The sequence below is a fragment of the Egretta garzetta genome, unplaced genomic scaffold, assembly GCF_000687185.1.
Source record: "Egretta garzetta isolate BGI_Z169 unplaced genomic scaffold, ASM68718v1 scaffold119, whole genome shotgun sequence".
NCBI lineage: Eukaryota > Metazoa > Chordata > Aves > Pelecaniformes > Ardeidae > Egretta > Egretta garzetta.
In genome coordinates this window covers 43,101-57,567 of record NW_009260794.1, presented here as the reverse complement: position 1 = coordinate 57,567, position 14,467 = coordinate 43,101, and the positions used below count along the sequence as shown (strand labels likewise).

General features: G+C 50.2%; 1 protein-coding gene across 1 annotated transcript in view; it reads left to right on the top strand.

Moving 5' to 3' along the window:
• Window positions 1-3,905, top strand: part of LOC104133340 (olfactory receptor 14A16) — a 7,717-nt gene extending 3,812 nt beyond the window's left edge. Inside the window, exons 2-3 of the mRNA XM_009646731.2 lie at window positions 2,682-3,582; window positions 3,900-3,905. Coding sequence (XP_009645026.2) covers window positions 2,682-3,582; window positions 3,900-3,905 — 907 coding nt within the window. The remainder of the gene's footprint in view (window positions 1-2,681; window positions 3,583-3,899) is intronic.
• Window positions 3,906-14,467: the final 10,562 nt, after the last annotated feature.

Genomic DNA, 14,467 nt, shown 5'->3' with positions numbered 1-14,467 from the left:
TAGACAACATCCACAGCCTTTCCCTCATCTACCAGGCGGGTCACCTGGTCATAGAAGGAAATCAGGTTGGTTAGGGAAGACCTGCCTTTCATGAACCCATGCTGACTGGGCCTGATCCCCTGATTGTCTTCCATGTGCCTGGTGAGCACACTCAAGATGCACCGCTCCATAATCTTCCCCGGTACTGAGGTCAGGCTGACAGGTCTGTAGTTCCCCGGACCCTCCTTCCAGCCCTTCTTGTAGATAGGTGTCACATTTGCCAACCTGTATCATCAAGAGGGGAAGCAGAGAATGTAAGAGAGGAGAATGTAAGAGAGGAGAATCAAAAGAAACTGAGAAAGGAGGCCCACAAGTGGAGACCCCGGTGCAATGTGCTGCTTATTCATGCAGTGCCTTGCATCTACCGGATAGGGATGCAGCAGAGCTGATCTCCCCGCCTGGGGTGGGAATCAGTCACATTGACACAAGCACCAATTAATCTGAGATGCTGCCATGGGTGTCTGTGATGCACCCACTCTGAGGGGACAAGGCTCTCCTGTGGGTCCTGTGCTGTCCCTGCAGAGGTGAGGCAGGCAACATGGGTGATTGCTTCAGTCTCTTTCCAAGCAGGTTCCTGGAGAGCCCCAGGGACACCTGGAGGCAGCGCAGAGTGGGGTGGGGGCAGAAGCAGTGATGCCTTGGGCTGGTGAGCCCCAGGGACACCTGGAGGCAGCGCAGAGTGGGCTGTAGGCAGAGACAATGATGCCTTGGGCAGGTCCTCTGCTGCTGGGCTGAGACAGGCTCCTGGGGTGGAGGGAGCTCATGGCAAGCAGGCAGCACTGCTGAGAGACAGCTCTGCCCAGGAAGAGCTCCTCTGCAAAGCGCAGCAGGGCTCTGGGAAAAGGAGTAGGGCAGGGAGAGATTCAAGGCAGCCTGGAGTGGGAGGAGAGGGGAGAGCTGAAAGGGAAGGAATCTGGACAACCCCTGACACGGTAAGTCTCTTGGTGCAGGGCAATGCAGCTGCGGTTCCGTGAAGGCTCTCCTGAAGCTCTCATGGCCTCCAGGCTCCAGGATCTGTCAGGAGGGCTCCCAGCCCAGGGGCTCATGTGAGACAAGTGAGAAGGGCTGAAGCCCGGGTGTGCACCCAGAGCTGCCCAGGCCATTTCAGAGGGGACTTTGCCAGAGGCAGGCACTACCCTGAAGGTGAAGATCTTTCCTGGGTCTGTGCTTTCAGTTTCCTGCTGTTTCAGGGAAAAGGGAAAAGGTGCTGCTAATTGTGGAGAGGGAGACTGGGAGTCCTGAGCTGCTCCACTGAGAGATCAGTAGGTGTGGTAGAAACCCTGTAAACTGCTTCCACCCACTCCTCTACCTACAGAGAGCACCAGGACCACCTTTTTTGTCTTCATCAGGCTTTGTCTGAACTGCTCCTTATGGCCTGCAAGCGGGGAGTACCTCTGGAGAGTGCCTGAAACTGGGAGGTTTCTTAAGGGCAGAGCTGAGCAGACAGCAGCTGGTGATGGGCTCTGTGATCACTGAGAGGGATAAAAAATGAAGTCAAAGAAACCGTTTGTGGCATCAGACACACAGGCAGAGAGCTATAGGAAACTCCAACCATCAATGTCATGGGAGGGAGAATTTGGAAAGCTCCCTGTCACCCCCTCCACGGCAGATTCCTTCCTCGGAGCAAGACCCCTGCTCTTGTCACCCACCCAGCACAGCCTCTGCCCTCCAGGCTGTGTGCTCCAGGGCAGGAGCTGCCTCTGCTGCAACCAGAGCTCCAGCACAGCAGAGGTGCATCTCTCCTGACACGTGGCCTCTTCCCCCTGCAGAGCAAAGGGGCTGAGAGCCACTGCCCTGGCATTTTGCTGACTGGGAGGTGCTGGGCTCTGCTGGGCAAGAAGGTGGCTTTCCTGAGTGCCTGACCAACTCTCCTCTCCTTGCTGCCCTTAGCAGGAGAGTCAGTGAGTTTTTCTTTGTTTCTGCCCCTGGTTGTGCTGCTCTTCTTTCTCCTCCCCAGCAATAAGAGTGGTGGTGTGGATCAAGGGCTGGGGGTGCTTGAGTGCCTGCTTGGACATGGACCTGGAGGGTGCTTCCCTGGAGCTGTTTCCATGGCACCAAGGGGCCCAAGCCCTCTCTTAATGTTCCTGGCTTGAGACACTGCAGGCAGTGCTTGGGCAAGGAGATGCTGCTTCCCTCAGCAGACGTCACCTTAAGAGCCCTGGTTCTGCTGGACAGGGCGTCCTGCGGGGCTGTGAGCATCACTCCAGAAGGGCAGAGCTCTCCTCCAGGACCTTTAGCACAGAACATCTGGGCACCAGGCTGATGGGCAGAGCAGCTCTCCTGCATGTGAGCACTGACAGAGGTTTGCACTGAGAGCAATGGGGAAAACAGAGGAATTTTACCCTTCCCAAGAACATTTCCCAAGTGGGATCAGGGTGTCTGAATACTGAAGCACAGTCTAAGGAGACACATTGCATTCACTTGACTTCCCACCTTCCTCTGTGGAAGAAAGCGTCCTTCTGAGCTTTTTATACTGCGCTATAGTGCAGCAATAGGGCCGAGGCCTCGGAGCTGCATCACAGTCCCCCAGGGATGAAAAGCATCCTTAGATATTTCACAATGAATGAACTAAATTTTGCTCAGGAAACCTTCTCTGAATTTTTCTGGTTTTATCTCCTTCGGCAGTTTCCACACCCAGAAAGCTCCATCACCCAGTTCCTCCTCCTGGCATTTGCAGACACACGAGAGATGCAGCTCTTGCACTTCTGGCTCTTCCTGGCCATCTACCTGGCTGCCCTCCTGGGAAACGGCCTCATCATCACTGCCGTAACCTGTGACCACCACCTGCACACCCCCATGTACTTCTTCCTCCTCAACCTCTCCCTCCTCGACCTGGGATCCATCTCCACCACTGTCCCTAAAGTCATTGCCAACTCTCTGTGGGACACCAGGGCCATTTCCTATGCAGGATGCGCTGCCCAAGTCTTTCTGTTTGCCTTCTTGGTTGGAGCAGAGATTTCTCTTCTCACCATCATGGCCTATGACCGCTACATTGCCATCTGCAAACCCCTGCACTACGGGACCCTCCTGGACAGCAGAGCTTGTGTCCACATGGCAGCAGCTGCCTGGGGCAGTGGGTTCATCACTGCTGTGCTGCACACAGCCAATACATTTTCACTTCCCCTGTGCCAAGGCAATGCTGTGGACCAGTTCTTCTGTGAAATCCCCAAGGTCCTCAAGCTCTCCTGCTCAGACACCTACATCAGGGAAGTTTGGCTTCTTGTGGTCAGTGTCTGTTTAGGCTTTGGGTGTTTTCTTTTCATTGTGGTGTCCTATGTGCAGATCTTCAGGGCTGTGCTGAGGATCCCCTCTCAGCAGGGACAACACAAAGCCTTTTCCACGTGCCTCCCTCACCTGGCCGTGGTCTCTCTGTTGGTCAGCACTGGCATGTTTGCCTACCTGAAGCCCCCCTCCATCTCCTCCCCAGTTCTGGACATTGTGGTTTCATTTCTGTACTCAGTGGTGCCTCCAGCAGTGAACCCCCTCATCTACAGCATGAGGAACAAGGAGCTCAAGACTGCACTGTGGAAACTGGCTCAATGGGTGCTGTTAACCCTGCCTCCCCTTCTCTGCACATTTCCCAGAGTTTATCTTAATCCATAAGTGTCCTTTTTTCCCTTGTGATAATCCTGTTTAGAGGTAATTTTCTGGTCTTATACTACTTGTCTCGAGGATTGATCCTGTTCTGTCTGACCCTTGCACAACATTGTGTCACATATGGCCTCTCACACAGCAGCTCTTCAATAAAAGGGCATCTCCCAGGTCCAGTGTCTGAAGGGTGGGCTCTTCCTCCAGAGTTGCTTCTGCGAAAATGTATAAGCAAATGGTCTTCTAAAGAGTCTGTTCTCTCAATGTTTTAGGGTTAAGCTTGTGGTACCATTGGGTTCCACTGGACCAAATATTCTACATGGAAAAGCTCTCTTCCTGGTAGCCCAGACTGTATGGAAATGAATTTGGAGGGGTGAGGAGAGGATGGGGACTTCCCACATGCCCTGGGGGTGGAATGACTGGAGACTCAGAAGGTTAATCACCCTCAAAAGTGAAGTCACCCAAAAATAAAGCACTAAATCAGTATCTCCATGAAGAAGGACTCTGCAGTGCCATGGGAATCAGTGTGGACCCAGCAGGCAAATGGAGGTGAGACAGGAGAGATGTGGGAGCTGCCTGGGGAGGCCTACAGCCAGGACATATGTGCTGTCATGGGGAGTGGGGCTGGTGGGAGTAGAAGAGGGCGAAAATTCAGTCAGGTTTGGGCATTACCTACAATATGAATTTGGGAGAGTCAGAGAGGGACTGGCTTCAGTTTCCTTGTTCACTTGGGGCCATTAACAGCATTGGGGCTGATGGGGAGTCTGAAACCATTTCTCTGCCCCCCAAGAGCTACTGGTCCCTTTAGAGGGTCTGGGGCTGTGGAGTGAGTGGCCAGTGGTCTGCAGCACCCTGCACTAGGCACTGCTGTGGGACTGTCCCAGACAGGGCTGATATGGTGGGCTGGGCTTGGGAGAGGGCAGGGGAGGTGGGGAGAGATTGTGTGGGGCTGTGATGGGCTGTGAAGGTCCTGGGAGAGGAAAGCACCAGTGTAGAGCTCAGCTGTGAGAGTGTGCAGGGTGCGAGCAGCCAGCAGGCACCAAAATTGCAAAAGTCAGAGACTCATTTCATGTTCCATGAATGTTCCCAGAAAGCTGCATTGGGAAAACTGTCCCAGATCAGTCCCCCACATGGCCTGTTTCCATGTTTGGGACATCATCCAGCAGGGATGTCATTTTGAAGATCACGGTGAGGTTACTTCTTGCAGATCCCATCTGTAGAAGGCTTATCCCATTTTGATCTTGCAATTACTTTTGGTAACTTCTTATGTGGAAAAAAAATTCAAGTCATCACTTCTACTGCCCCCCAAAAGAGGCTGTTCACATGGGAATTTGTTGTGGCAGGTTTTGATATAGGGAAGGACATGCAGTTGGCCTAATCACCGGTACCAGGTGGGAGCTTCCTGCAGACTTCTCATGACAATCAAGTTTATCCTGCAACCCAGGAATATGGTCAGCACAACACCGCCTGAAGGCCAAGCTGTACGTGGAGCACAGCACAGCAGGGGCCTGGGTTTACTCAGATTTACTATGACATAGCTCACTAACTCCTTGATGGACAATGGTCTTCTGGTGAGGATCACTGATCTGCCTGAGGAAGGTTGGGAAGAGGATGAGATGTCCTCTAGAGAGCTGGAGGAAGAGACACAATTTCAGGCCCTGGTAATCACTGGGGACTCTGGAGAGCATGGACTTCTGCTAGAAGGCCTTGTTTGGAGGGAAGGAGGAAGGTGGTCCCTGAGCCACCATGGCTGGAGGTTCTCCTTGACCAGTTTTTCACAAGCAGACAAGGCAGGACTGGTGGAAGATGAGGAGGGCAGCATTGGGTGCAGTGCACGTGAGGTGGTAGGGCAGAAAACGCTGAGGGAAGTCAGCAAGACCATCTGCAGCAGGGCTGACTAGAGAGGAAGAATCACCTCCATCAAGCCTTCGGCAGTGCTATTCCTGATGCAGCCCAGGATGCCATTGTCTGCCTGTGTTGCAAAGGTACAAAGCCTGGGGAACAGGAAGGCTTTGGGGAGACCTAATTCCACCCTTCCCAGATATTCTTGGCTATCAGCAAGAAAATGGAGCTAGCCAAAACACTCTTGTATGTGATGGGAGGAGGAGGGCCAATGGGCATCAGCTGAAACAGGGGAGGAAAAATCCCCCCCTGCTAAAGCAGGCTCTCCTAGAGCAATCTGCACAGGACTTCATCCAGGCGGGCTTTGAATATCTCCAGAGAAGGAGACTCCACAACCTCCCTGGGCAGCCTGTTCCAGTACTCTGTCACCCTTAGAGTAAAGAAGTTTTTCCTCATATTCAACTGAAACCTCTCGTGTTTCAGTTTGCATCCATTGCCCCTAGTCCTGTCGCTGGACACCACTGCAAACAGACTGCTTCCGTCCTCTTGACTTCCGCCCTTAAGATATTTGTATGTGTTGATAAGGTCCCCTCTCAGTCTTCTCTTCTTCAGGCTGAACAAGCCCAACTCTCTCAGCCTTTCCTCGTAGGGGAGGTGCTCCAGTCCCTTTATCATCCTAGTAGCTCTCCTCTGGACTCTTTCTAGGAGTTCCTCATCTTTCTTGAACTGGGGAGCCCAGAACTGGACACAGTACTCCAGGTGGGGTCTCACCAGGGCAGAGTAGAGGGGGAGGATAACCTCCCTCGACCTGCTGGCCACACTCCTCTTAATACACCCCAGGATACCATTGGCCTTCTTGGCAACAAGGGCACATTGCTGGCTCATGGTCAGCTTGTCGTCTACCAGGACTCCCAGGTCCCTCTCAGCAGAGCTGCTTTCCAGCAGGTCAGCCCCCAGCCTGTATTGGTGCATGGGGTTTGACCTCCCCAGGTGCAGCACTCGACGCTTGCCCTTGTTGAACTTCATCAGGTTCCTCTCCGCCCAGCTCTCCAGTCTGTCCAGGTCCCGCTGAATGGCAGCGCAGCCTTCCAGTGTATCAGCCACTCCTCCCAGTTTTGTGTCATCAGCAAACCTGCTGATGGTACACTCCGTCCCCTCGTTCAGGTCATTGATGAACAAGTTGAACAAGACTGGGCCGAGTACCGAGCCCTGGGGAACTCCACTAGCTACCGGCATCCAACTGGACTCTGCCCCGCCGATCAGATGTGGGGCTGCTTGGCAGTTACCCGTAAAAGACTCCAATTATTTCCTTTGCTTGGCTGATTCTTCCCTTTTACCTCTTTTCCCGCTCACAGTTTCTTCCCCTTGACCATCCTGGTACCATCTCATGCAAACAGCCCATCTCTGTTCACTTTTTCCTCCCTGGCCTTAATTTGGCTTCCTTTGTAGTCTCCTTTGGTGTCTCTGAGCTTGTCACCAGGGGAATTCCTACCTTTGTCAGCAATTCCATTAAACCACTACCTCTTGCAGTTATCTGGAGTGCCCTGCAATTCCTCATGCTCTTATCTTGTCAGAGGCACCACAGATCTGGTGGGCCAACTGTACACACAGGAACAGCTGCCCACACAGAGTGTCACTCCAGAGGGACCTGGACAAACTCTGGGATCTGGCAATAGAAACGTCATTAAGTTTTACAAGGAGAGGTTGCAAGTGGGTTTTGGAGGATAGGAATAACCCAAGATGTGAGGGCAGGCTGGCACCTGACCATGTCAGGAGTGACCCTGAGGAGAAGGGCCTGGGCACAAAGAGGAATGCCATAGGAGCCAGTGGTCCCTACTCACCATGAATAAAGCCAGCTGCATAGAGGGCTGTGTTACTTGGAGCATGGACACCCAGAGAAGGGAGTTCTCATCCCCCTTGTATCAGCACTGCTCTGGCCACCTCTGGACTCATGTGTCTGGCTGTAGGGCTGCTGGTCTGGAGGAATGGGGAGGAACTGGAGATGTTCCAGGGGAGATCTGCCAGGATGGTGGTTGGGGCCTGTGTGGAGAGTCTGAGGGACCTGGGCTTCTTTAGCCTTGTAAAGTGGAGGCTCACGGCACTCTAGCAGTAGCCTTCAACTGCTTGAAGGGTGGTTTCAGAAATGCTGGAGCTTTTCTTGGTCATTGGAAAAAAGGAGCAGCTTGGAAGGTTCAGACTGGAGGTGTAGTGAGGAAAAGAAGTTGCAATCAAAGTGTAGCTTTGTGGTGCAAGATGTCACCCAGAGGGAGTCTGGATCAGCCCATGGCTTTGTGTTTCAAGGAATGGCCAGAGAGAGTAAAGAGAAATCAGTGAAGGTATGGAAATGCCAGGGTGAGAGCCAGGTGGGAAAGCAAGACAGATGTCAACAACCTGAAAGGAAAGGACAGTGTCAGGCAGCCTGCAGGGGAGATGGCCAAGGGCTCTGGCAGGGCTGCAAGGGTCATCACAGTCAAATTCTCTTTCCCCTTGGCTATAGAAGTTGCCTGTGCCACCAAGGCCCGCGAGATGAACCTTTAATGTGAGGGTCTCAGGCTCTGTCTTGCCAGGGCCTCAGAGTTTGGCCTTTCTGCTTCCTCAAACAAAGCCAAGGCTTTTCTCAGCATTACAGGCACCTGCTCAGGGCCTTTGCCCCGCAAGCATGGCTTCCAGTTATCTGCTCTAATGAGTCCATGGGGAGCCTTTGTCAGTGATTGCCCTCAGTGGGGCCCATGAATGCTTCAAGGAACTTTGGGTTTTGCTTCTGACTTGGACTTCTTGAGCTGCTTGTTCAGTCTTCTCTCAGCAGCTGAGGTTCATGTAATGAGCCCCAAATGCCCTAATGACCTATTTATCTTTTTTGTAATTTTCTTCAAGACTTGCATAGCTAATTGGAGCTGTTTCATAGGGTAGTTAAGGCAGTAGACTTCAAAGTGCACCTGCTAAAATTTATTTTTTATTTTAAAGGGAGCATTTTATTACTTTTAATTTTAGAGAAGAGGTCATATGAGCATTCTCCAAATAATCATGATCCAGAGTGTCTCCTCAGGAGGTCTGGATCAGCAGGAGAAGCAGTTCCTTGAGGTCTGACACCGTATGGACAACCTTGCTCCTCACCTCCCCAACCCCACCATTGCTCTCATTGGCCCCTTGGCATTTGCATCACTTGTCCTCACATCAGACATCTCCACTGAACTCTGCAGCTGGATGCCACAGCTCCTGTGCACCATCTCCCCCTGCTTTCCTTAAAGATCTGGCTGCACACAGGCACAGAAGAACTTTTCCTATTTACAAGCAAGGCCAAGCCAAGCACGATCAAGTTTCACAAACAACAAAACACACTCCTCCACCATATGCTAAATACTAGCTGTCTTTAATGAGGTGGTCTTTCTACAAGGGGTAATCTTAAGAGGAATATTTTTGAGAGGTAGATACAAAGAGGCAGAGATAAACGCAGTTACAGAGTTGGCAGAGGAGACAATTTGACTGTTGAAAGACGTGTAAGCTTTTGCTCCCTGAAGCTCAAACCAGCAGCATAGGTGAGCGGTATCTGAATGAACAGAGAATAAGGGGAGGAGAAACCCGGAGAATAATGGAAATGGCTTTTTCCTAGGCAGTCTGATGAGAAGATGACTTCAGAAATGGTCATTGTATCCTAGACAGGAACAAATACATGAAAGATCAGAGAAGTGAAGCACATGGTCTAACAGGCAGAACAGTGGTGATGGGGCAGATGGGTATTTCTTGGGAATATCCTTTGTGAAAGGTCATGGCATTGGCAGAGGTCTCTTGTGAGAGAAAACAAGCCAATGTTGCACCCATCTTTGAGCAAGGCCAAAAGTGCAACTCTGGGAACCCCAGGCTGTACAAGCTCACTGTGGTGAGGCGTGTGCCATCCATTAGACTCCTCTTGGGTGACATGTCTGGGCACCTAGAAGAGAGTAACTTCCAACATGGCCTTCCCAAGGGTGAAGCACGCCTTGCCAGCCTGACAGCCTGCAGCTGAGCATGAGGAGATAAAAAGTGGATGTCATTTGCCTCAGCTTCAGCAAAACTCTTGACACAGTCTCCCTCAATACTCCTGTATGCACGTTAGGCCATTACAGACTGGATGGACACACAAAGAGATGGGAAAACCACCAATTGGATGATGAGGCTGTGGTGAAGGGGTCATGTCCTACCTGGAGGCCAGGGGGACATCCTGAGGCATTGTGGGGCAGCACCGGGGACTCTCCCCAGCCCTCTGCAGTTTGACACCTGTATCCATGACCCAGAGGAGGCAACTCTCACCACGTTTTGTCAATGACACTGAATTGGGAAGCCATTCCTGTTCCTTGGGATTCCATTCAGGGGAAAGCTGTGTTGCAAATGAGTGGAATGCACCTCACTCAGAAGAGAGAAGCAGCAACATGTTTTTATGAGGTAAAATAAAAATTTGACAGAGTTCAATTAGTTCAATGGAATTTAAAAAATTTTAAGAGGGGCTTGCCGAGGTTCTTTAAGTTTGATGGCAAAGTTCACCTTATTAATTACTGCATGTGTATCAAAATAATGATGAAATTGTTATGTACCTTAGTTTTAAGCATTGGGGTGATGGGATCGAATCAGTTAACTACAAAATGCAACCACGAATGCTGCTATGTTCTCTTCTGTACAGCCCTACCCAACTGAACACTAAGTTCAAGACAATGAGTAGTGTATCATGACTATGATCTGTAGTCTTAAGGTAATTATTAATGTAGCTGAAACTACAGACAATGTGCACCTGTCAAAAGAAGAAGATGGAAGGTAGTTTCGTGTAGTGGACTGAGAAAGCTGGCTAGGACTACCAAGACTGAGGTAAGAGGTAATTCCAGGAGGGGGAGATCACGACCACCGACTCATTGACCACCTACCCAAACAATACCACCTACTCAAAAGAGAACAATAGAAGTGAACAACTGAGTTTGGGCAGTAATTTACATAGGAAGTGAGAGAATTTGTACCAATCACTAGCGAGAATGTTATTGATTATGTATGAATGTAATGAATATGTATATATTTGATTTATATAACCTGACTGAAACAGGTGCCAGGTATGCACATTAGGTGGAGTGATCCTCCGTGCATCCGGTGCCGTGAATAAAGAATGTCTGCCTTTTAACACTACATTGGTGTTACGAGGTTCGTCCTTCCCAATTTTGGTGACGCATGGAAGAAACAGACAAAGGAAAACCAAGTTAGAGTGGTTCACATCGAGACTGGTGATGCAAAGGGTAAGGAAGATCCTCCTGTTGAGTCATGAGGTTCACAGTGGACATCATCACTTTCAAAATTCTGTATGGAGCCCTAGTGCAGTTTGGTCCAATCTTACTATTAGACTTGGACAACGGTTTATGTCTAATGGAATTATCTATGCAAAGTTTACAATAATTGGTATTGAGTATCTACATGGATTAGGAATGCTTCATTAATTTTAATTCAGCATGCAAAGTTACTGAACGAAATCAAAGTTACCATACTCCCAGCTTATGCACAATATTCATCACTTACCTAAGATCTGCTGTTGTTAAAGGGCCTCGCTGCCTCGAGGAGCAACCTTGAGAGGTGCCCCAGCTCCAGGGGAAATCTCTGCAATTCAGCCATGCTGGCAGGCAGAGCCCCAAGAAGGCTCACTTAAGCTGTTGTATTTGTGGGATAAAGTGTTTAGTTCATAGTACAACTACATGAAAAGGAATATTATCACAGAATCATAGAACCATTCAGGTTGGAAAAAGACCTCCAAGATCATTAAGTCCAACTGTCAACCCCCCCAAGAAAGGTAGGCATGAGGCTCCTTGTACCCACAATTTTCTTTGTTCCTCGATAAATGAGTCTTGAAAAAGCCACCCGCTACTCATGTGTCAGTCACATGACTGGTGTTCCAAGCTCATATGCATCGATGCTCACGGTGTCACTCTGACACATTGACCAGCATTCACCTCCTTCACTCTATCAATATTACCATCAGGATGAGCCCCGCTGGAGCTCTCCCTGAATTGCAGCTGGACTGCATGCCAGGTGACTCTCCCCTTGAGCAGGGACACCACTCAGGGTGTGAGACTCCTTACCTGAGACTCAGAGATCCTTTCTTACCAACCCTTGCTTGCAACAGATCCTCGGTAAATGACTGATCGCATGCTGAATTAATACTGATGAAACATTACTCAACCCTGCAGCTATTCAATTGTATTATAAACTTTGCATAGATAATTCAATTAGGCACGAACTGTTGTCCAAGTCTGAGACTAAGACTGGACCTAGCCACACCTAGACTCCATAAAGAATTTAGAGAACAGGGGGGTTCACTCTGGACCTCATGACTCAGTGGGAGGGTCTTCCTTACCCTTTTGTGTCTCCAGTCTCTCTGTGAATCATTCAAATGCAATTCTGTCTAAATTTTCCTTTGTCTGTTTCTTCCATGCAGTCGTTAATAAGGTGACCCTTGCCATCAAACTTACAGAACCTTGTCAAACCCCTGTTAAACTTTGTTAAATTCCACAGAATTTATTGAACTCTGTCAAATTATTATTTTGCCTCAGTAAGGATATTGCTGCTTCTCTGTTTTGAGTGAGGTGCATTGAACTCATCTGCAACACCAGCCCACCCATAAGGCTTTTCCTTACCACACACCCTACTAGAAGAGATTAAGGTGGAGGTAAGGTTATCTACATCGCAGGACAATTCAGAGTGCAGGGGAGCTCAGGAGGTCTCGAGTTCAACACCCAGCTCAAAGCAGGGTGAGCCCTGAGGTCAGACTAGGTTGCTCAGTAAATGTCAGCATCCAAGGAAAGAGTTTACATTTGACCACCTCGCAGGACAGAACTATCATTAGACCATGCTTCCTGAGATTCCTGGGAGCATCCACCTTCTTGTCCAGAGGAATGTGATTCTGCTGCAAGTTTCCTGGCGTATCTCCAGACCATGGCGTGCTTTAGGCTGTAAATAGAATGGAAAGAAAGCCTCTGGCTTGGGTACTATCAACTGAACTACTGAAGGAGAGGGAGATGGAGAGATTGCATGCCTCATAGGAAGGAGCTGACGATAACACATTTGACCTAGTGTAGCTTTTAGATCATTTCACATGTGAAGGCTCTGCTCCCCTGTTTCAATCCCTGGCACCCAGAAAGCTCACCTGCTTTTCCTCCCTCTCCTCTTAAAGTGATGAGGCGATGAGAAGAAAGGAAGTAGAAAGGCCCTAGGGCTCTGAATCTTCTGGGTTCCGGCACCTGGAGGGCAATGGTGCCATTTCATTGTACACCCCATAAAGAACCAAGCTGGGAAGTAAGTCTGCAAGTGCAAATCCACAGGATCCATGGACAGGCAAGGCTGTGCCTCTGGCTGTGACTGGAGACCAGTACACCTGCAGCATAGATGAAGCTAGGGCTGGAAGTGGGCTTCAATGGTCTCCTGGGTCCATGGAAGAGAGGTGTGGGTGGATCCCGCAGGTGAGGGTGGGAAGGGCCATGAAGATCTCTGGATACTCTCAGGGCCCTGACACTGCCCCACAGGATCCCACCTGCCAGTGCCCTTAGGAGGCCAAATTCTCATCCCCTGATGTGCTGGGTCTGTGCTCTGCTGGTGTCCTTCCCCACGTCCCTGGGGATCTGGGAGTGCACAACTTCAGGGTCACTACCGACAAGGCTAGCACTAGTCTTCACATCCCTGACCAGCTCTTCCTTTTTTGGAAGAGCCAGATCCAGGTGAGCAGAAGAGCAGCCCATTTAAAAGCTGACCCTCACACAAGCCCGCCTAACCTGTTGTGTATCCTTTCAAGGAGAGATCTGTCCTTCCTCTTGTGGGCTCTTATTCCATCAACGTCACAGCTCTGGGATGGCCCATGGGTGTCCTGCAGTCTGTGCCCCAGTGGGCTTTGGTGGCCATTTGGGCAGCAGCACCTCAAATGTGGCACCAGGGACAAGGGTAGATTTGTCATGTGGAAACCTGGTACTAAGAGATTGGAGCCAATGTGCAGAAAGGCTTTGCTTGCCAGCAGAGGCATGCTGGAGTGGATTGCAGGTGGCAACATCATGATGAACGAGATTCCCACAAAGAGAGCAAAAGCTGCAGTCCCCAAGGCCAGGGAGAAACAGGCCTGGGCTGTGCAGCCCTGGCAGGAGAGGAGTTTGCTGTCCCAGGTAACTCTGCAGCACTGTGTGGGGCCTTTGAGAGAGGTGGAGCTGATCTCCAGGAAGGACAAGCTGCTGCTGAGAAGGTCTCTAGGGGAGGACAGCCTGTGATCCAACCACACCGTGAACATCATGCTGGGGGCTCACCAGCTAGCTGACAGCTCTACAGAGAAGGACCTTGGGATACCTGAAGACAACAACCTGAACATGAGCCATCAATGCACCCTTGCAGCAAAGGCCAACAGCCTCCTGGGCTCAGTTAGTAAATGGCAGATGGAGGGAGGTGACCCTTCCCTTCTACTCAGCACTCATGAGACCACATCTGGAGTGCTGTTTCTAGTGAAGGGCACCCCAGCACAAGAAAGCTGTTGACCACCAAAACCTGCAAAGGACCACAAAGGTGTTTTAAGGGGCGGGAGCATCTTTCATAGGAGGAACGGCTGAGAGATGTGGGACTGTTCAGTCTGGAGAAGAAAAGGTTTTGAAGGACGTTATTAATGTATATAAAATGACATCTGAACTCACAAAAATTCTTTTTGACAATGAAGGTGGTCAATCACTGGAACAGGTTTCCCGGAGAGGTTGTGGAGTGTCCATCTATGGACACATTCCAAAACCACCTAGACAAGGTCCTGAGAAACCTGTTCAAGCTGACCCTGCCTCAGCTTGGGGGTTGAACTAGATTATCTCCACAGGTCCTGCCCAATCTTGACATTTCCATGATTCTCTGAGTATAAAGGAGAATTACTTTGTTTTTGCCAGTGACAGTAATTGGTAAGTGATCTCCCTGTCTTTATCTTGACCCATGAGATTTTTTGGTTTATTTTCTCCCTTTGTCCTGTTGAATGAGGAGA